This window comes from Spinacia oleracea, chromosome 4 (assembly GCF_020520425.1).
Source record: "Spinacia oleracea cultivar Varoflay chromosome 4, BTI_SOV_V1, whole genome shotgun sequence".
In the NCBI taxonomy this organism is placed as follows: Eukaryota; Viridiplantae; Streptophyta; class Magnoliopsida; order Caryophyllales; family Amaranthaceae; genus Spinacia; species Spinacia oleracea.
In genome coordinates, this window is record NC_079490.1 from 187,301,167 (window position 1) to 187,322,482 (window position 21,316).

The following is a 21,316-nucleotide window of genomic DNA, read 5'->3' on the forward strand; positions in this document are numbered from 1 at the left end:
AATTCTTATCAAGTCTGACTCGATAAGGATTTTTAAACTCGAGGTAAGTTCGAGCTCGAGTTCAAACTCGGGAATTTTTTTATTAGAGTTCAGTTCGGTTCGGTTCGGCTCGTGTCCACCCCTATACATAACTAATTTCATTATTATTATAAAGTGTGACTTTATATACAATATTAAATTTTAATTATACGAAGTATGAAGAAGTACAAAGAATATATATTCAATAAATCATACAATTGATTTTTTTATAAACCCTTATCCGAATTTATCCCAATCTATTAAATTCATGCACGAATTCTTATTTACAAGTGGTGTATAATAAATAGTGTACAATGGAGTAAAAAAACTAACTCAAAATGCTTAAAAGTTAATTTTATATATGTAAAAATTATCTATTTTTTAGTGATTTTTTTTCATTTTATAAAAATTATTTTTCAAAATTTATAATAATGTTTAAGTAAATCATTGAACCCAGTAAAATATTTTTCTATCATTTTTTTATAATATAAAAATTAATCAAAAATTAATTAAAAAAACTAAATAAAAATTAACTCAAGATACAATAAATTTATTGTACACTTATACACGCAAGACCTTTTAAAATTCATTAACCTAGAGATATTGATTCCCAAAATTAACTCCAAAGAAGCACGAGCACCGAAAGAGATAAAAGAAGATATGGTAACCTGCCGTACTCAAGTAACCACCGTACACACAAAGCAAACCGAACCCAACCCACCAACCCACCCACCCACCAACCAACCCATCCATTCATTTCCATCCTTCAGCCGACATTTTCATACTCCGTATATTCACAGACTACAAATTCAATTCTTACAAAAACAATAATCCCATTATTTAATTAATTAACTAGTGTGTAGTCCGGGCGTTGCCCCGAATTTTGACTTTTATTCGGGTTTTTTTTTATATAATTATGGGCAGGTAGAGAGGTGTCATCATCAAATTACGGTGGTGACATAAGATTAGTGGCCGATCAACAACCTCCCAGATCTAAAACCCCACATCCAAAAATCTAAACAAAGTCGGATCCTTTTCTTCAAAGTAATAACTGTACATTTATAAATTAAATAATCATTCCCTTTTTTTCATTCACTTTTATTCAATGTATGGTTTATTGTAAAAATAATATATTTGCTTATATGGAAAGATATTACATAAGTTGTAGTTGGTTAAGATGGTAAGAAGTGTAACTTTTAACAAAGAGGTCTTGTGTTCAATCCTTAGTAGATGTTTTTTTGGTTGTTCAATCCTTAGTAGATGGTTTTTTGGTTGTAATGACATGTCATGATGCTAATTAGTGGTGACGTGGCGTAATAAGGAGAGGTATACGTGCGTTATTCAAAACGCTTTTTAATATATTAGTATAGATGTTAAAATAAATAAAAGGGTCCATAAATAAAATAAAATAAAACAATAAAAGTAAAAATAAAAAGGCCATCCATATAAAACGATGTTTCCTTGTTTCTTCTCAAATCTCTCTCCTCCTATTTCATTTCAAATCTCTGAGCCTCTCATCTTCATTTTCTCTCTCCTCTTCACTTCTGCAACAAATACCCATTTCCTCTCTTCCCCTTTTTTTTCCCTACAATTCTAGAAGACGGGTAAAAAGGTCAATTTTTTTTGTAGCAGAGATAGGTTGGAGGTTTTCCAGGTAGAGGAGGAGGGGGTTTGAGAAGTATATGAGAAAGCTTGAGTTCTTGCAAAAAGACTCTTCTACCCTTCTTATTCGCCGCCGTTGTAGCTGGGGTAAATGCGGCTGATTCTTCCCTCTTCTTGGAATTAAAACGGAGAGAGAACTAAAAAACACATAAAAAATAAAAAAAAATAAAAAAATAGCATCATTTTCGTCCATATATTTTGTGGGGTTTACTGGAAAATAATTGAAATTAAGGGTTCTTGGATTTGATTGATTATTAAGAAGAAGATGCAGCAAGATCAGAGGAAGAAGGTTAGATCTAATTTGAATTTTGAGTGTTTGTAAAGCAAGTTTAGATCTATTGTTTTTATTAATTTTAATTCAATTTTGATTTTTGGGTGGGTGGGATTAAAGTGCCCTAATTGCATTGGAAATGGCGATTTGTCTGTCTTTTGTTCTTGTAGTTCAAGTACAAAATTTAAATTTATGACTTTCAATGTTCTTAATTTAAGTTGGGTTTTCTTGAAGATCATGTCAGGATAGATAATTCAGCTCAATGGGTCTCACAGAGGGGCGATGATGTAGACGGGATTCAAACTCGAGTTTAATTCGCATTCTCAGACTTGAGCTCAATTTTGAATTGGGGAATTTAACTTTGTACTAGAAAAATTCATAAGAATCCATATATTTTTAAACATAATTGTTAGATTTGGGTAATAGTCCATAGAAAAAATTATTTTTAGAGATGAGGTGATATAATTTTGTACTGTTTTTTATATTTGGAATGATGATGTATGCTATGTTGGTGGGAATATCATTGTCGGTGGAGGAAGAGTGAGCTTAGGGCTTGTTTGGCAGGAAGTTGGTGAATCAAAGTCAACAGGGTGTTTATCAAAGCAACGGCACGTATCACCTTTTCTTAGTTATGTCATTTTGGTCATATTGACCTTGGTACCAAACAAAACAGTTCTCCTGTTTTTCCTGTTTGGGATAATATGGTTTTGGAGTTTTATCATTTACCTGAAAACTTGATTTTGTACTAAGCTTTTCGTTGTCGGTTTGCCCTTAATATTTGTAGTTGGTTTAATGAAATGGAAGCTCTTTCCTATTGGGTTTGGTTGTGAATGGGGATGGGTAGTTTCATTTTTTGAATAATGCCATTGGCATAGTTCAATACGGCTTCATGATTAAAGTGGCTGGTTCTTCAATCAACTTGTTTGATTAGGTTCCTGTATGTGATTTTATGGCTGCTACTGATGAATATGGTTGTTTGATTTCCGCTTCTGATCGGAACTGTTGTTTGATATCCGCCTCTGATAAAAACTGTTGTTTGATATCTGCTTATGGAGAGGCTCTCACCTCATTTGGGGTTAGGGAGGGGGGGTTGGAACTATGCTGCCTTACCATTCATGATAGAGAAAAGGTACTTTTAGTTGATGTGCAAACTAACAGGAACAGGCGCCCCACTTTATAATAATCAAGAAGCGTAATGGTGTAGAATGGTGTGAATCTTTCACTTCATTAGGAATGAACATCTATTTGAAATCTACTTCGGAGAAAATTCTTGTCAAATAAGAGAATATTAACTTCATTGTTGGCCGAGTTAGAAAATGGTAATCAAACAAAAGATAGTGTGCTTGTTTCGTATCTGCTAATAATTTATTTGGCAAACATGAGTGCAACATCATCAAGGTCCAATCCAGAATGTCTATCTGTTTATCATGTTGAGAGATATCGGATGACCTAGATCATGATAAATTCTAAAAGTGAATTCATAAAGTCTGGAACTGATTATCATGTACTCCTGGAAAGGGTGGGGATAATTAGTTCTTCTGTAGAAATGTAGACCTATAATGGGGAGGGCTGCGAAATGTATGCGCGAAATTTTGCACCCTTTCCTTGCAGTATGTTTTTTGGAAGACATTTTTCACTGTAACCTTGTGCTTTCTTCTGGCACCTAAGTCTAACTAATTATTGTGGACTGATTTTGCAGGGTCCAACAAAAGATGTAGAATTCTTCACTGACTATGGTGAAGCAAACAGATACAAAATTCTTGAAGTTATAGGAAAAGGAAGCTATGGAGTTGTTTGTGCTGCAATTGATACACATACAGGGGAAAAAGTGGCCATTAAAAAAATAAATGATATTTATGAGCATATCTCTGATGCTATCCGAATCCTGCGAGAAGTAAAGTTGTTGAGGCTTTTGCGGCATCCTGATATTGTTGAGATAAAACGTATTATGTTGCCACCATCTAAGAGAGATTTCAGAGATATTTACGTTGTCTTTGAGCTTATGGAGTCTGATCTTCATCAAGTCATCAAAGCTAATGATGACTTGACCCGTGAGCACCACCAGTTTTTCCTCTACCAAATGTTGCGCGCTCTAAAATACATGCATACAGGTACTATTTTATCCAGCTCTCTGTAATTCCACTGTTTCATGTTAATTGTAATTTGTAATAGTCTTTTCTTCCTAATTTGATCTTGTCTCTTTCTTTTGTGTGCATATTCTTATTACATTCACTTTAATATGATTGTTGCAGCTAATGTGTACCACCGAGATCTTAAGCCCAAAAACATATTGGCCAATGCAAATTGCAAACTCAAAATTTGCGACTTTGGTCTGGCTAGAGTAGCGTTTAATGATACTCCTACTACAATATTTTGGACGGTACATCTTTCATCTGAAGACATACTTATGTACTTTCTGTTGGTTAATGGTGATCTCTCTCATTGTTGCTGAAGTTCATTTGCTCTGTGCTTAACTGTATCATTTACAGGATTACGTTGCTACAAGATGGTATAGGGCACCAGAACTTTGTGGATCATTTTTCTCTAAGGTATGCATGTTCACCTTACATATCTGTCTGTAAAAACTTGGAAGTTTACTAATGCAGTTGTCATAGACTTGTTTTATTTTATGCAGTATTATGCTTTATATATGTGGAATTTAGTACTAGTGCATTGTCATTTTCCGTGGCTGATATTCTATTCTGATACAAATGAATTTTTTAATTGTTCAATTCCTTGAAAAGTTCATCATTTCAACTCCATGTCTACTTTGCGATATCTGCTGTTTTATTTCTTTGATGTATGGATATTAACCTGTACCAATTGTTGAACTTGAATACTTATTGGTGTTCTTATTGCTTATGGAGTAATAACATTATGCCTGTGTTAGTTGAGAAATGTTTGTTGGTTTGATCTGTAAAGGAATGAATATGTTACATTTTTTTACTCAAAAATAAAAACTGTATACAAAAATTACTTCATCCTTCATTCATAAATCTTATCTAGCTATTGGACTCTGTTTTCATTTAGAAAATTTAATGTCATAACCTAATTTGGATAATCTATAAGATGAAGAGGCTTCCATGAGGTGTTTTACTACGTTTTTAATTTGCCTTGAAAGCAACCAAATATCACGAGTGGCTTATTAACTTGGTAAATTGTCTAATTAAACTTTGAAAGGCAAAAAGACAATGCGATATCTGTAACTGATATTAAGTGCATCTCTCCATCATATGGAAACAATTGTAGTGTCATTTATGTAGTATGGATTTAGGTTTTTAGGTGCACCTACATAGGCTGTGTTGCTTGGTTTCTTACACGATTGTAGACTGTAGTATAAATATTTGAAGATAAATGGCAATCCTCAAGGGAAAATGAAGTGTTCAGTATGCTCAGTAAGATAGCTTGTAGCAGGGAGCAATATTACATAGGTTGTTGGGGCCTACTAATGCTGTTTGTTCACCTTCTGCCTGTTGTATCATTCTATTTGTAATTCATTCTTGTTGTCTTTTCTGTCCTTGCTAAGTTACTGGTTATCAAAATCACTTAGGCTTATTAAATTTAAACCACCTCAGTTATGAATTTTACTTCTGACATGTAATGCATTTCAATACTATAATTTATTTTTAGTCGTTTAAGTTATAGTAATACATAGATCAAAATAATTCTTGTTCAGGGAGGATTATTGATCTCACCTGGAAGTTGATATTTCTTGTCCTTCAGGTAACAGTGTCCAGTTTTGTGACCGTTTCGCTGAAGCGGTTTGATTGGAGTCACATGCATTAATTTTGATAATTTATCTGACTCTTGACTTTGCCTAGTGCAGTATACACCTGCTATCGATATATGGAGCATTGGTTGCATATTTGCTGAGGTGCTGACTGGAAAACCGTTGTTTCCGGGGAAAAGCGTGGTTCATCAGTTAGACATAATCACAGATCTTCTGGGTACACCATTGCATGATGTTATATCTGGGGTATGGTTTTTCTACTACGTTAGATATTTTGTTTGCTTTCTGGGTCTTATATGCTTTTGTTGTCATGATCTTAAACTTTCCTTTGGATTCAGGTCCGCAATGATAAGGCTCGCAAGTACTTGACCGATATGCGAAAAAAGCAGCCTGTTCCTTTCTCTCAGAAGTTTCCAAATGCAGATCCTTTAGCGCTGCGTTTGCTAAAAAGATTGTTATCTTTTGATCCGAAGGACAGACCAACTGCTGAAGAGGTTAGCGTCCCTGTCTAATTTTTCTGTTCACTGGATAATTAATTGTTTATTTGATAAGAATATCCTACTATTCGCATCAATTAGTGCTCTCAACACTAAACTCTATCAATAGAGAAAGGAAGTTGTCAAATTAAGAGTATGATACTTATAATTCTGTTGGGTATGGAAAATATGTTTTCTATCAGGCTCTAGCTGATCCGTACTTTAAAGGCTTATCTAGAGTGGAAAGAGAGCCTGCGTGCCAGCCGATCTCAAAATTAGAGTTTGAGTTTGAGAGACGGAGGGTGACTAAGGACGATGTTAGGGATTTGATTTACCGGGAGATCCTTGAATACCATCCTCAGTTGCTCAAAGACTACATGAATGGAAATGAAGGGAGTAATTATATATATCCTAGGTGAGATTATATATGGGATGTGCTGGTTTCGTTTCTTTCACTTCTGGTCCCATGTTGCTTGGAAATGACTTGTTTTGGCTATTGCTTATTAAAGAACTGGTTTACATGTGCAGTGCTATAGGTCAGTTTAAAAAGCAGTTTGCACATCTTGAAGAAAATAGTGGTCGAAGTGGACCAGTCATCCCGTTAGAGCGAAAACATATTTCCCTTCCAAGGTATAGATACAGCTTTCTCCTTTTGGTGGCGTTGGATGAATACTTTTTACATGTTTCCTAACCATGTCATCTTTCAGGTCCACGGTACACTCTAGTACTGTACCTCCCAAGCCACTGCCTCTGGCGTCTTCATACAGGGACCATCAAGTTAAAGAGGAGATGAGAACATCTGAAAGTTATGGAAACTTATCTAACACTACAAGACAGCCACCAAGAGTTCCACCAGGTATCTTTCATTATCCTGCTGATGGTATCCCCTTTATGGTCTGTTATCTGTAAGCCGCATTGTTCTGATATCACCAGAGAAAATATTGAACAGGGACTTCAGAAAAGGTCTTGTGATTCTTCTTCTGATCCGGGATTTGATGTCAAATGGCTTCAACAATTGCTTAGCTGTGTGCCCTATGGTTAAATGTTCCTGCCTTGCGTTTCTGAGTGATTTTGGTCTAAATCTTATACAATCCTCTTGTTAGATTTGATTTCTTTATTGTGCACAATCACATTGAGTTCTTCTAGCTTGGATACATTCACGAAAATGACAGGAAAAAAAATCACATGGTTCATGTATGTCAGAGTCTTGAGTGAAGAGAGAAAAACGAAGTTGGTAGTCTTTTTATTTCCTCTCCATCTACTCCCCCCATCACTAAAAAATAATCCAAACAATCCTAAAATGACAGGCCGCTTTTTTCTAAAATTAGCAAGGTAAAAATATGACTTACCATGTTATCTGTAATGACAGCTTGGATAGGTTACATATGTGTTGTGGGGATATGAAATTTTGAATACCAGCAATTAAGTGTGGCCTATTATTTGGGGACGAATAGAGGTTTATATACTTCCTCTGTTTAATTTATTTTTTATGATGGCACCATTTGGACTTTTACAATATTTACACATACCATTTATTTAGGTGATTTTTATGCAAGAAAAATAGTCACTTGGGAAAAAAACAACTGTCTGGTAATGTACTTTAGAAATATCAATTTTTGACAAATTTTAATTCAAAATATTAATAGAATGTGCGCTGGCATGCATGAAACTCCAAATTGTGGAATTAACAGAAGACAGTATTTTTTTTAAAGCTCAAGTTGTTTAAAAGCTTTTGTATATGGCTAGGGAAATAAGGGTGTTGCAGTAACATATTATTGAAGTTTCTCTATCGTGTTGTGTTTTCAGCAGCAAGACCAGGAAGAGTTGTAGGACCTGTTGTTTCATATGAGGCTGGGAAAAGCGTGAAAGATGGGTATGATGCTATGCAAAATGCAGTGTTACCAGCACAGACTGCCTCGCCACAATACTACTTGAGGCCACACATCAGGTCAACTCAAGCCAAGCCTGGGCCAGAAAATGAACACAGCCACACTACATGGGCTAAACAGCAACAGCAACAGCAACAGCTACCTGTACAGCCATCCCATGAAGTTGCTATTGACATTAACACTAACCCGTATCACCAACCTCAGCCAAAGTCGGATCAATATAGTAGCAGAGTTGCCCTCGATGCAAAACTAATTCAAGCTCAATCGCAATTTGGCGCTACAGCAGTTGCAATGACAGCTCGCAGAAATGCAGGCACTGTTCAATATGGATTGACATAAATATTGCTAACAAGTTGGCTTATGTTCTTTCCTTTGTATTATTAATTAGGCATTGTGCTGGGGTTGTCTATCCTGGAAGGTTGAGCTTCTATGTCCTCCCTTACCTTGGATTGTTAATTGTGCTGAAATTATGTAGTTTGTATACATCATTTGAGTTGTACTTTATCCAGTAGATAGATCATTTATAGTTCATATTTCCTGCTTATACACTTAGAATAAGTAAATAAATAAAGTAATCAGATTTTAATTAGTTTTATATATCCTTTTCATAATCCTGCCGAGATGCCCATATAGAGAGCTTCTATCTCAATTTTCATCCAAAGTTTTGCCTAATGTCAAAATGACAGCTTGATATTGACAACAGCTTTACTCATAATAAGTATTGCTTGCAATTTTCAATTGCTCTTTACTACTTCCTCCGTTCCACAATACATGCATCATTTGTTTTTGCACGTATGCCAACACGCTTCTTTAAACATTAATATCTCTAAATGCGTATAAGTAAAAATTATAAAAAGTTATATTTGAAATCCTTGCATTAATACGAATTTAACAAGATCTCACTTGACCATGTTTTTTTCTTACACAACAGTGAAATAATGGTTGTCAAAGGTGATTGATGAATAGTGCGCAAATGAGAAACGATGCATCTATTGTGGAACGGAGGAAGTAGTTGATGTTTCAAATGAAGTAGCATTGAATGAGTTCACTCATATAATGTAGGCTTAGATCGTAGATGTTGTATATGCTGGTGGGATTTTGATTCATTATACATACACTGATACACTCACTACTTCATTACTTCTTCTGTGTAAGCTTGAGGATGAGCATGGCATTCTTTGGCATTTAGAACCATACCTTCAACTACAGCTATCATCTTCTAAGCGTGGGTACTAAAGATTACTCTCTTAATAGCGGTGCAAAAGGGAGACGAGAAATTCCGAGTTAATCTCAGTGATTGGGAAAACTTTCCAATCAAATGGCAAATTCGTAAATACTTTGTTGGGAAAGTATAGGCAGTATAATTTTATCTGTTGACTGTATATTACAGTGATTGGGAAAACTTTCCAATCAAATGGCAAATTCTTGATTGTATATTAATTGGTGTTGATTGTTTAATATTAGTCGTTGATTGTATATTCTATGAGTGATTATGTATTATTAAAGTTCATATTGTTCATCGTAAGTGATTGACTGTATTTTTATAGTTGTTGATAGCATATTAATGGATGTTTATTGTATATTGCTAGTCGTTAACGGTATATTACAGGGTTGTTGATGTATTTAAAAAATATAATGTTGAATATATATGGGCCCATATCAAATAGCATGTGACTGTAGTTAGGCCCACTTTTAATGGCATTTTTGTAATAAAATGTTCATTTATTTACAGAAATGCCATTTGATTGGGACAATTTTCCCAATCAACGAGATTAACTCGGAAAAACTCAAGGGAGACTAACATAGTAGCACAATTGCACAACTAGTTATTAGCTTTGGATTAGCTCATCAGCTATTCGGCTCGAGAATGCTGCTTGAATGAAATATCAAGGAATAAACCACTGATTCATATTCAACTGATGTGAACATTACATGGAACATGTTTTATGATTGAATTACAGGTGCAATTTTTCAATAAAAAAGAAACGACTAGCATGTATTTCAGATCACATTCGTCAGTATCTATCTAAAATCAAAAGATCCCTAATACCCATAATCCAAAACAAAATAAACAAACAAAAAAAAAAACTACTATTGTGTTTGCTAAAACCCAGAATTCAGAAACTTTCAACCAATTCAAAGTTGTCAGAACTTCTGGTCCTCATCTCTGGCCACAATCTTGAACTTTCCTGTTTGTTTTTGCTGCAAGAATGAAAATCAAACGAAGCAAAAACGACATAAGTATCAACCATTTTCACATCTTATTAAAGTTGCGTTCTATTCACCTGATTTACACTTATTTTTCCTGAACTTATCTTATCTGAATTTATCTGAACTTATTAAAACTTATCAAAACTTATTTTAGTTATAAATTGTACTTGACCAACCTTATTTTTCCTAAACTTATCTTATCTGAACTTATCTGAACTTAACTGAACTTAACTGAACTTATCTGAACTTATCTGAACTTATCTGAACTTATCTGAACTTATCTGAACTTATCTGAACTTATCTGAACTTATCTTTCCTGAAATAAGTGGAAATAAGGTGAACAGAACATGGCCTAACACAACATAAGATAAAAAGTGATAAAATTTAACCTTTTTCCAGAGTTCTGTGTGTTTTTTGCAAAACCCAGCAACAATCCCACCAGTATTTTTCCCTTCTTTAAGCTCAATAGTGAGATCATCCTTCAAACCACAACTGACATGAAATGCCAAAGGACACTTAATCTCAGAACACTGAATAGCACACCCATTAGTCCCTTTACACAAATAACACATATCCCTCCACCTCCTCTTAGGGATCTTGGAGCAATCGATCCCGTCCCGGCCCTCGGGATCTTCAAAGAAAACCTCTGGGACTAAAACAGCACACACAATGTGGGCCCACTGGCCATCACTCGTAGGCTTCATAGCACCACCAGTTGCAGGACAAAGACAACATTTGTACTTGCAAGCCGGAAGTTGTGAGTTTAAGTCTGAGCATTGAGCACAGAACCATTCTCCTTGAGGAATACCCTTAACAAGAGGGTTACCATAACAACTGGAATGAACCATAAGTTCACATCCATCACAAAACACAATCGGATCTGATGGATCACCATCTGTGCTCTCACATACAGCACATAATATCCCATCATCATCATCATCATCATCTTTTCCTTCCACTTCGATTTCGACTCGAATCGATTCCTCCTCCCCAACATCACTCTCCACTTTAGATTCAACAGATGGGTCATACTCTAGATTCAGATCAATGGTTAAAGGAAGAGTGGATTTAACAGGGCTGAGTTCGGGTTTAATCGCCCAAATCCTTTTCTTGGTAGGTAAACAGTAGGGTGTAGGAGGGCTGATTGAAGGAGGGATGTTTTCTTTGTTTTCATCGAAATCAAAAAATGAATCTCGGGTATATTTTCTCTTTTTAGCTGGGAGGTTAGAGGGTGAAAATGGTAAAGCTTTCGGCTTCAGCACCGATTCAGGTTTCGACAAAGCAAGCTGCTGCTGCTGCTGTTCTTGTTGTTGCAGCAGCCTGAAACGTTTTAATGGAGGTAAAGAATTGAAGTTTGCATCCATTTTTGGGAGAGAAAGATTAGCAGAGAAAATTGGGAGATTAGGGAAGAATGTTGAAACGATTTGGGATTGTTTAGGTTTTGGAGAGACTAAAAATGAATTCAAAGGTAGAGATAATGAGAATGCCGGGAAATTAAAAATGTTGGTTTTGATTTTTGCGGGTTGAAAATAGCGCCAACTTTTTAAAAAGATGGTTAAATTTTTTTGAAATGTCGCAATTTTATTTTCCAGTTATTTTTTGTGATTTGGAGTTTGAAATATTTGAGTAATTTGACAAAGGCGCGAGAGATGTTTTGAAATATTTCAACGTTAATTTTCGTGTGGGACCCATAACGTGTAGGTGAGAGTTTTTTTTAAAAAACTTTTTAAAGTTCGATTCGCGAGTAGTTAGTAGTAGTAGTACGGAGTATTAAGTAATTCATCTGTCCCTTGTTTAAGGTACTGTTTTTCTGAACTTTGTTTGGTTGAATTGAACTGAATATATATAAAGAAAGACGAATTCGTTTTTTTGAACTGAACTGAATGGAGCTGAACTGAAATGAACTGAACCGAACTAAACTTAACTGAACTGAACTGAACTGAATGGAACTACAATAAAGTCCAAAAGAACAGGGCCTAACTTTAGCCTTTTATATACTTTATCTTTTTTTTTTTTTTAATTGCCACAATTTTATTTTGATACTATTTAGGCTATGTTATGGTCGACTTATTTTGACTTATTTCAGAAAAAAATAAGTTTTTTTCATATACTTTACACACAAATAAGTTTTTTTTCCAGTTCAGATAAGTTCAGTTAAATTAATATAAGTTAAGATAAAATAAAACAGAGCCTTACACAAGTTTTTGACATTATTTTGTGATTTATATTTAAGAAAAAAACAATACTAATGTGAAATCTTACTAGATTTGTCTTAATGAATGTTTTTTTTTTTATAATAATTCTATAAGAAAAAATAACATAGTCATGTAGGGTCTTTTGTGATTTACATTAACTTTTTATAATTGTTTCTATTCATAATTAGAGATATTAATGTTTAAAATCGTGCATTAACAAGCGTGCCTAGGTGATTGTGTTTTATTAAGACTTCGAGCCAAAGTTTTACAAGGAGATGAGATATCTGTGTCTTTTTTCAAACTTTATGAGTACGTGCAAGTAGTACTCCCTCCATTCCTTTTTGTTCTTCCCATTTCCTTTTTTAGCATTTCTTTTTGTTCTTCCCCTACTGAATCTTTACTATTTTTGGCCATAGTTTTTTTACCAATTTACCCTAAGATTCCCCACTATTTACAAAAAATACCCTAAGATTCTACCCTTTCCCACCCACTTTTACCCCACCCACCTTATTTAATTAATTAACCTAACCCTACCCCCCCTCCCTTTATTACCCGTCCCTATCTCACAATCCCTCCCTCACCTCTCATTCTGATTTCTCTCTCTCACCTCTTCGGATCTCTCTCTCTCTCTTATTTCACTCTCTCTCTCTCTTAAAATTCCTCCCCTGTTCTTGAGAAAACCCTAGGTTTTCCGCCTCTGATCTGGGTTTTCCTCTCCAAATCTCGCAAATCTGAAACGTTTTCGCAGAAAAACGTTCATAAAAATTACTCGGAATCATTTTCCGATCAGATCCCCTCTATTTTTGTCCCCTTTTTGGTCCCTAATCGTCGCTGATCTCTGTTTTTCTGGTACTTTATGGGTTCTTCTTTGTCTAGAACTCGAGGTGATTCTGGGGTGGGAACTTCTGGTCAAAGAATCCCCGATTCCAACTGTGATTGGGGATCCAAGTGCAACTGTCCCAATAACGAGCATTCCTACTCCGCCGAATATAAAAACAATCTGTATTTGGCCCAAAAAGAAAATACGAGTACTCGAAACTATTTGGAAGAATGGTTTCGGAAGAGGGAAGTGGAGCCAGGAGAGGAGGTTGAGTCAAAATATGACGATCGGAAACCCACTCCCTCAGATCTGCGTTTTTTCGGTGAAGGAGATTCCGATGAGGTATTAATTTTGATTTTTTGCGATTTATTTAGGGTTATTGATGTCGGTTTTATTAAAATGGTTTGATGAATGTTTGCATGTCTAAAAAAGTGGGATTTGATAAATGTTTGATTTATTTGGAGTATTGTTCATTAAACTCGGATTATTTTCTGGAGTAGTTGCTCTGATTTCCCATTGCATGTGTTAAAAATGCAGATCTGGTATTTTTTCGAATTTTTTGGGAATTTTTTGGAGATTTGTTGGATTCATTCGGGCTTTTTATGTTATTCTTTGCTCTGTTTTCTCATTGCATGTTGTTAAAATTGAGTTCTGATTTTATTTTGTGCTCTGTTTTTTCATTGCATGTTGTTAAAATTGAGTTCTGATTTTATTTTGGGCTCTGTTTTTTCATTGCATGTTGTTAAAATTGAGTTCTGATTTTATTTTGGGCTCTGTTTTTTCATTGCATGTTGTTAAAATTGAGTTCTGATTTTATTTGGAGCTATTTGGAAATTATTTGAAGAAAATCGGAATATTCATGTGTTTTGTTGATCTGTTTTCCCATTGCATGTGGTTAAAAATGGGATCTGGATGTATTTGGGATATCATTTCACATTTTTTGGGTAAAAATGGGATCTGGATGTATTCCGAAAATTAGTTGGATTTTAATGGAATTATTGTGTGATTTGCTTTCATTTATCTCATTGCATGTGGTAACCATGGTGATCTGAAATTATTTGGAACTTTATTTTGAGTTGTTTGATTAAATCTGATTTTAATTCATGGTCCCCTGTTATTTTATTATGGCACTAATCATGTTGTTTGTCCCCTATTGATTGCAAGGAACCAAGTGGGTCTGATTCATTTGATCTGGTGTATGTTGGAGAGTGTGAAAATGAGAATGGTGATGCTGTTGGGTCTCCAGGACAACTTTCATCTGGTTATCCCTCCTCAAAGAAAGGAGAAAAGGGAAAAAAATCGGCTTCAGCATCTGATGATGCTTAGATAAGTCTGTCTCCTTTCTCCCTTTTTTCATTTTATTGAATGCTGGCTAGCTGTGGAGTCATAAGGTGGATGCCAACAACTGTGATCTGTTGTTGGCCAGGGGTGTTGTTGTTTGGATGATGATGTTGTGATTAGTTGTATGGATGTTGATGTTAGATATTTTAAGTTATGATATTGATATTGATAATGATGATTGGATGATGGTGTTTCCATATGGTTATGAAATTTTGTGGAATGTTGTCTGTGTGATGAACATGATTTGATGGCTTAATGTCCCCTGTTTTATGGTATGTTTTGTGTATGATAAATATGATGCTTTGGTGAGTATGAGATTTGATCAGTATAACTATGTTTTGGATTAGTAAAGGCATGAAATGAATATAATTTGGGGATAGGGTTTGAGTTATTTCAGTCCTCTCAGTGTGGCCTGGTGTTGAATGCTTAATGTCCAAGCATGTCCCTTTAGGATACAATAATGTCCCTTTATTTATTGTGATCGATGATGAGTCTTTTTTTTGCTGAGGAACAAGTCCAACTAACCACAAATGCTCGTGCTGCCATTAGTATCAGTAATGATATTTCTCGGGCGCTAAGTGTTTGTGGTTTGGAGTTGTTTTAATGATGCTTGGGGACATTCTGAGATCAATATTAGGAGGTTTGTGATCTTCAATGATGTGATTGTTGATATTCTGAGATCTTTGTTTTGATAATTGTCCTTTAACTTCTTTTGTCGAACGGAGTGAATGTCATTTCACACAATGGAATGTGAATATCAATCATTCCGTTCGGCAGAAGAATGTTAAAGATATGATAGTATTGAAACTACTTGATCAATGATGTGTGTCAATATGTCTGAGAAATGAAACCCTACATGTTAATGATCTGTTTAATGCTTCATGTCCCATGAATCAGTGGAGGTCTGTGATGAGTCTTTCATTTGATGAGGTTCAAACCCTATGTTTTGATCAGTTCATGGTGATCTGATGCATTGTTGATTGTTATTGTTATGCTTGATCTGTGATGAGTCTTTCATTTGCTGAGACTCAAACCCAATGTTCCAATAACACTTGTGCACCATTAGCATCATTGATGCTCTTCCGGAGCTAAGTGTTAGGGGATAGGGTTTGTGTCAATGATGCTTGGGGACATTCTGAGATCTTATGTCAGGTTAGACAGGAGAGGCAATTCATGTCTTGCAAAACATGTATAATGTGTTTCTGATATTCAATGATGTTAGTGTTGATATTCTGAGATCTTTGTTTTGATAATTGTCCTTTAACTTCTTTTGTCGAACGGAGTGAATGTCATTTCACACAAAATTATGTGAATATCAATCATTCCATTCGGCAGAAGAATGTTAAAGATATGATAGTATTGAAACTACTTGATCAATGATGTGTGTCAATATGTCTGAGAAATGAAACCCTACATGTTAATGATCTGTTTAATGCTTCATGTCCCATGAATCAGTGGAGGTCTGTGATGAGTCTTTCATTTGATGAGGTTCAAACCCTATGCTTTGATCAGTTCATGGTGATCTGATGCATTGTTGATTGTTATTGTTATGCTTGATCTGTGATGAGTCTTTCATTTGCTGAGACTCAAACCCAATGTTCCAATAACACTTGTGCACCATTAGCATCATTGATGCTCTTCCGGAGCTAAGTGTTAGGGGATAGGGTTTGTGTCAATGATGCTTGGGGACATTCTGAGATCTTATGTCAGGTTAGACAGGAGAGGCAATTCATGTCTTGCAAAACATGTATAATGTGTTTCTGATATTCAATGATGTTAGTGTTTCTGATCTGTGATGTATGTGTTGATAACCTGAGATATTTGATTCTAAACATGTCCCTCACCACCAATCACCAAAGGGAATACAGATCATGTCACATCATTGATTGATCTAGTATCCCCTTTGGTGAATTGGTGGTGAGGTTGTAAATCATTTAGAAACAAATCTGTCAATGATGTAAAACAACTAAACTGAGAGTCAATGATGTTGCCTTGTTCATTGCTTCCTTGTTTTTGCTGCTTTGTTCTTGTTTCTTTGTCCATTACATCTTTTGGCACATCGGCATCCAATGGGGAAGAATTTCCATCTGAAAATGATGTGATATGCATTCTTTCCATTTGGATGCCGATGTGTTTAGAGATGTGATGTGATAAAGTTTTTGAACTTATGCCTTGTGATCTGTGATGAGTCTTCATTTTATGAGTGTCAAACCCTTTGTTTTTCAATCAAACTCATGCACCATTAGCATCCATGATGTTTTTCAGGAGCTAAGTTTAATTGGAAAGGGTTTGATTCAATGATTTTTGGGGACATTCTGAGATATTTATGAATCTTTGTTTATGTGAGGCATATTCCATGTGTTATCAATGATGAATTGATTGTTTTTGTCAAAATTACATCTTTTGACGCATCGGTTTCAAAATGGGAATAATTTCCATCTGAAAATGATGTGATATTATTATTTATTTCCATTTTGAAGCCGATGTGTTTAGAGTTGTGATATTGCAAATGCTGCCTTGTTCTTAAGAACCCAATGCTGCCTTGTTTATAGTGTTGCCAATGCTGCCTTACCTCTTGTGCCTTGTACTTTTTCTGCCAATGCTGCCTTGTTCTTGTTATGTACTCATTTGATGTTTATTGCCTTGCCTTGATTACTCTACATTGATGTGAATAAGAATGATGGAAAAAAAACTTTACTAAACTTAAACATGAGATTCATTCATTGATGCTTCCAAAAGATATGCTTACAAAATGTTTTGCCTACATGTTATGCTTGCATTTAAGCTTACAAAAGTGACACATTGGTTTTACTTGTCAATTTAAAAACATGTCCCCAAAACACAAAAAGTTATCTAATTGTTTTCACCTTGCTTCACTGGTTTGCTTTCCATTCATCATAGAGTTGCATGCATTCATTAACTGCCCATATAGGTGCCTTGACTTGCTCTGGCAGTCTGCCTTCATCTTCTAAAATCTTCTTCTTGTTGTGTGGAAGTTGGTAATCATTGTTGCCTTTGTGTTTTAGAATCTCATTAGAAACAAACTGTAATGTCATCCACACATTAGACAATGTCTTAGGATGCAACTCATTAAAAGAATCATACACTGCTCCACTTAAGTCCTCCACAGTTTTAGGCATTTTCTTGTGCATAAGTGATTGTATTGACCTGAAAAATCCCAAGTCCAAGATGTTGCAATCTGGACTGTTTGCTGGCTGTTGAGTCAACACAAAAGTGAACCCATCTTGTTTGTAGTGTAGTTGCCATTCAGGATCATTTTGCAATATATGTGCCTTTGCATTATCTTGAATGATATAGATGACCTTTTCCCCTTCATGTGGTGGCCACTTTGCCTTGATTGCTGGAATTAGCATGTTGATCATCATTGCCCTTGTTTCAATTTGATTCACAGACTTCACTGGCTTTGTTTCAATGGTCCCCTTTACTCTGTTTTTTGATGTCCTCTTGGCTGCAACTGCATTTGTGAATGGAAAGATGCCTATTTTACCATCAAATTCACAATTCCCATTTTCACCCCACCTTGGTCTGGCTACTGCTGCCATGAACATGAATTTTGGTATCTTGGTTCTTGAACTTGCACTTCTATGTGGATAGGGTTCATTGTTTGCAAGATAAACTCTCTGGTTTTTTTGAGTCAAATAAAACCACTTCTCATCAATATGAATGAAGTCATACATGCTGTAATAAGTTGGTTCCTGTGGTATAGTGTAATCCATTATTAGTCTGAGTACCCACCTCATCCTTGCCATTTTGCATGCATCTGAAATGCCTGGATGCAAGGGACTTGAGTGTGGCTTAATAATTTTCCTCTTGATGAGCCTCCATACTGTTGTTGGTCCCAAATTGAGCATTCTTGCAAGATCTACAATGCATGTTCTGTCCCCCATGGCTATTTGTGCAATAGAGTCATATGTGACTTGAACCTTTTTCCTGCCACACTTGTGATACTTACTTTCCACCACATATGAATTCATTGCTGCCTTCTGCTTCTTTGCTTTGTCCCATATTGACCCTATGGTTTTTCTGTTGTAATCAAATTCTATGGCTGCATCCCTTATTGTCCCAAACAAAAGAGTTTCTGAATCTGGAATTTTTCTATTCAGCAGGTACACCAAAATTTCAAGCCTCAATTCATTATTTATTCTAGGAGTCCTAGGCTTATGATGATCTGTTCTGGGTGTTGCTGTTTGATGATGAATTGGTGATGCATTTTCTGATGGTGGTGGAAAGTTCAAATCAAAAAGAAATGGTACCTCTTGAAAGTTGGTAGTTTGCTGGTGCCCTTCCCCTTCTACTTCTGGTACTTGCTGTACATATTCAGTGCTGTTTGGTACATCTTCATTAAACCCAATGTCCCCAAAATCAGCAGCAGTATTTTGAGAAGCTTGTACCAAGTCAGCAGCATCATCCCCTACCTCTGAGTCAGAATCGGAGTTAATGCCATCGCCTTCATCATCAGAAAATCCGAGGAAATCGTCATCCTCTTGATCTGAAGCCATTAAGTCCCCTGTTTTTTTGCTATTTAATGCTGAATTGAGGAAGAAATTTTGGTGTTTTGCTTGTATTTATTGAACTTGGTAAAAGTCAGATTTTGGTCTTTTGTGGGGGGAAAGTGACCCTATTTATAAAGGGAATTCACTATGTCAACCCCTCAAAAATTTGGAGGGAAATTAAAAATCCCCTGTTTTTTTATTTGGGGGGAAAATTTGGAGGGAAAACTGAAATCAATTGTTTGGGCTTAATTTCCAGCCAAAAAAAACGTGAGTCATTGTATGCTTAAATCTGATTGGTCCATGTAAGAGCTGATGGGTCCCATACCCCATGTGACTGAATTTTTTTTCTGATTTCTTTCATTACTTTAATAAAATATCTACTTTTCTCCCTATTAATTAAATACTTTCTCTCTCTTTACTTTATTCAATTTCTTACACCCAATCATTATTCTTACACCCAATCATTACTCATATCCCAATACAAACCAAGATTCAGTTTTCTTAAACCACACCCAACATTCTTTAGGGGAAGAACAAAAGGGAATGGAGGGAGTAGTAGATACATGACTATATATACTTGTATTGACTTTCAAATTATCATGACTACTTGTAATAAGTAAATTTCAAGGTACATATCATAATATAACATATGGTCAACAAATAGATATGAAGGGAGTATTGACTTACAAATTATCATAACAACCTCCGATTTTTCACATGTGATATTGGCGAAAAGGCAAATTATGTATTCTTTGAAATTAATATGTGCTCTATTTAAATTTAGTTGGACATATTTTTATCATACGTTGAATTTAAGAGTGCTCATTTTTTTTAATCTTATCTTGTTTGAACTTAAATGGAATTACTTATCCTGGGAAAAAAAATGAAAGTAAGATGAATAAAATTGAGCTTAACGATTTTTGCTTAGAGAAAATTAACTTTGTGACATTTTGCAGTATTTTGATTATAAGGAATTGTAAGTATGTGAGTTACAAATTTATAATAATAATTTGAAATAAGTTAATAACTCCATGTGACATTTTGTTTGCGCAAAAATAAAAAATGCGTATTTGTTGAAATACGGATGTGTTCTACGGAGTATTCATTTTGATTTTAACTTAATTAAATTTAATTGAACATATTTTTTATTGTAAGTTGAATTTGACAGCTCGGAGTTGAGTGTCTTTATTTCCCTTGTCCTTCCTAGTTTCCACCTAAGATATGCTCATGCCATATGGCATAATAACGCATAAGTTGAACACTGGCGCAAACGTAATACTACATCCGTTTCAAAATGATTTTTACGTTTTTTGTTTTAGTATGTTTCATAATGTTTTTTTACATTATGCATTATTCTATTTTTGGACAAGAAACTTTATTATCTTACCCTTTTTACCCCACAACATTTATCACTCTTATTTTATTCATTTTTCCTTACACCCACTCACATTTTCACACTCCCTCACTTATTATCCATATTTGATTACATTCACTCATCTTTTTACACACTTTTCTATTTGTGTCTCAATATTTGTGTAAATAGTAACCGTAAAGAATAACATAAAACATAGTACATAATTATATAAACTTATTGGATATAGTTTATGGCAGTTTTGGTGTATTATGTAAATATGTGTTTATTTCCTAATATTTGTCCTAGGTCTTGTGTAATTAAGGAGTTTACTTGAGCTCCAAGCCCTAGCTCTAAGAGCATCTCCAATGGTTGTAGCTAGAGACTAGCTTGAAATTTATAAAAGTTTCAAGCTAATAGCTAGACCATTGGAGTGAAAATAACAAATTAGCTTTGCCAAGCAAATTAGCTTAAACAAGCTAATTTGCTTGACAACTAGCTCTCAAAATTGCCAAATAATTAATTGACAAGTGGACAAGTGGAATAAATTTAAATAACAAGCTAGTTGCTAGCCATTGGGGCACAAATTAGCTAGACAATAAATAGCTTGAAATCTTATGTGGCAGAATAAGCTAATTGTCAAATTAGCTTATCATTGTGGATGCTCTAATATAGTGTAAAGGCTTCCGCAATTCAATACCAAGTCAATTGACACAATTTCTGAAGTTTATCAAAACTGTTTGCTCAAATCACTTGAGAGATCTTCCAAATAAAGGGCACACTCATGAGATATCCATTATAAACTATTGGATGAATACTGATTACTAACATTTCAGTT

At 35.0% G+C, this 21,316-nt stretch overlaps 3 protein-coding genes across 8 annotated transcripts; 2 read left to right on the forward strand and 1 right to left on the reverse strand.

Moving 5' to 3' along the window:
* Nucleotides 1-1,487: 1,487 nt before the first annotated feature.
* On the forward strand, nucleotides 1,488-8,641 carry LOC110782676 (mitogen-activated protein kinase 19). 4 transcript variants are annotated; one of them, XR_008932658.1, is made up of 11 exons: nucleotides 1,488-1,969; nucleotides 3,651-4,062; nucleotides 4,204-4,331; nucleotides 4,441-4,500; nucleotides 5,778-5,927; nucleotides 6,020-6,175; nucleotides 6,361-6,572; nucleotides 6,686-6,787; nucleotides 6,865-7,013; nucleotides 7,107-7,231; nucleotides 7,964-8,101. XR_008932658.1 is itself a non-coding variant. In XM_021986882.2 (10 exons), the coding sequence occupies exons 1-10, from the start codon at nucleotides 1,946-1,948 to the stop codon at nucleotides 8,383-8,385; spliced, it is 1,815 nt and encodes a 604-aa protein (XP_021842574.2). In that variant the 5' UTR covers nucleotides 1,489-1,945; the 3' UTR covers nucleotides 8,386-8,641. The 4 variants fall into 4 exon arrangements, 2 of the variants coding, with proteins under 2 accessions (XP_021842574.2, XP_021842576.2); XR_008932659.1 differs by having other exon boundaries at nucleotides 7,107-7,194; nucleotides 7,964-8,080; XM_021986882.2 differs by lacking the exon at nucleotides 7,107-7,231 and having other exon boundaries at nucleotides 1,489-1,969; nucleotides 7,964-8,641.
* Nucleotides 8,642-9,932: 1,291 nt separating this feature from the next.
* On the reverse strand, nucleotides 9,933-11,772 carry LOC110782606 (uncharacterized). Its single transcript, XM_021986768.2, has 2 exons — nucleotides 10,647-11,772; nucleotides 9,933-10,248 (listed from the first exon to the last, which is right to left on the reverse strand). Exons 1-2 carry the CDS (start codon nucleotides 11,619-11,621, stop codon nucleotides 10,192-10,194), a joined length of 1,032 nt encoding a protein of 343 aa, XP_021842460.1. The 5' UTR covers nucleotides 11,622-11,772; the 3' UTR covers nucleotides 9,933-10,191.
* A 1,006-nt stretch (nucleotides 11,773-12,778) lies between these two features.
* On the forward strand, nucleotides 12,779-19,675 carry LOC110782572 (uncharacterized). 3 transcript variants are annotated; one of them, XM_056843349.1, is made up of 3 exons: nucleotides 12,779-13,614; nucleotides 14,437-14,602; nucleotides 18,738-19,675. In XM_056843349.1, the coding sequence occupies exons 1-2, from the start codon at nucleotides 13,309-13,311 to the stop codon at nucleotides 14,596-14,598; spliced, it is 468 nt and encodes a 155-aa protein (XP_056699327.1). In that variant the 5' UTR covers nucleotides 12,779-13,308; the 3' UTR covers nucleotides 14,599-14,602; nucleotides 18,738-19,675. The 3 variants fall into 3 exon arrangements, with proteins under 3 accessions (XP_056699327.1, XP_056699328.1, XP_021842430.2); XM_056843350.1 differs by having other exon boundaries at nucleotides 18,741-19,675; XM_021986738.2 differs by lacking the exon at nucleotides 18,738-19,675 and having other exon boundaries at nucleotides 14,437-15,238.
* Nucleotides 19,676-21,316: the final 1,641 nt, after the last annotated feature.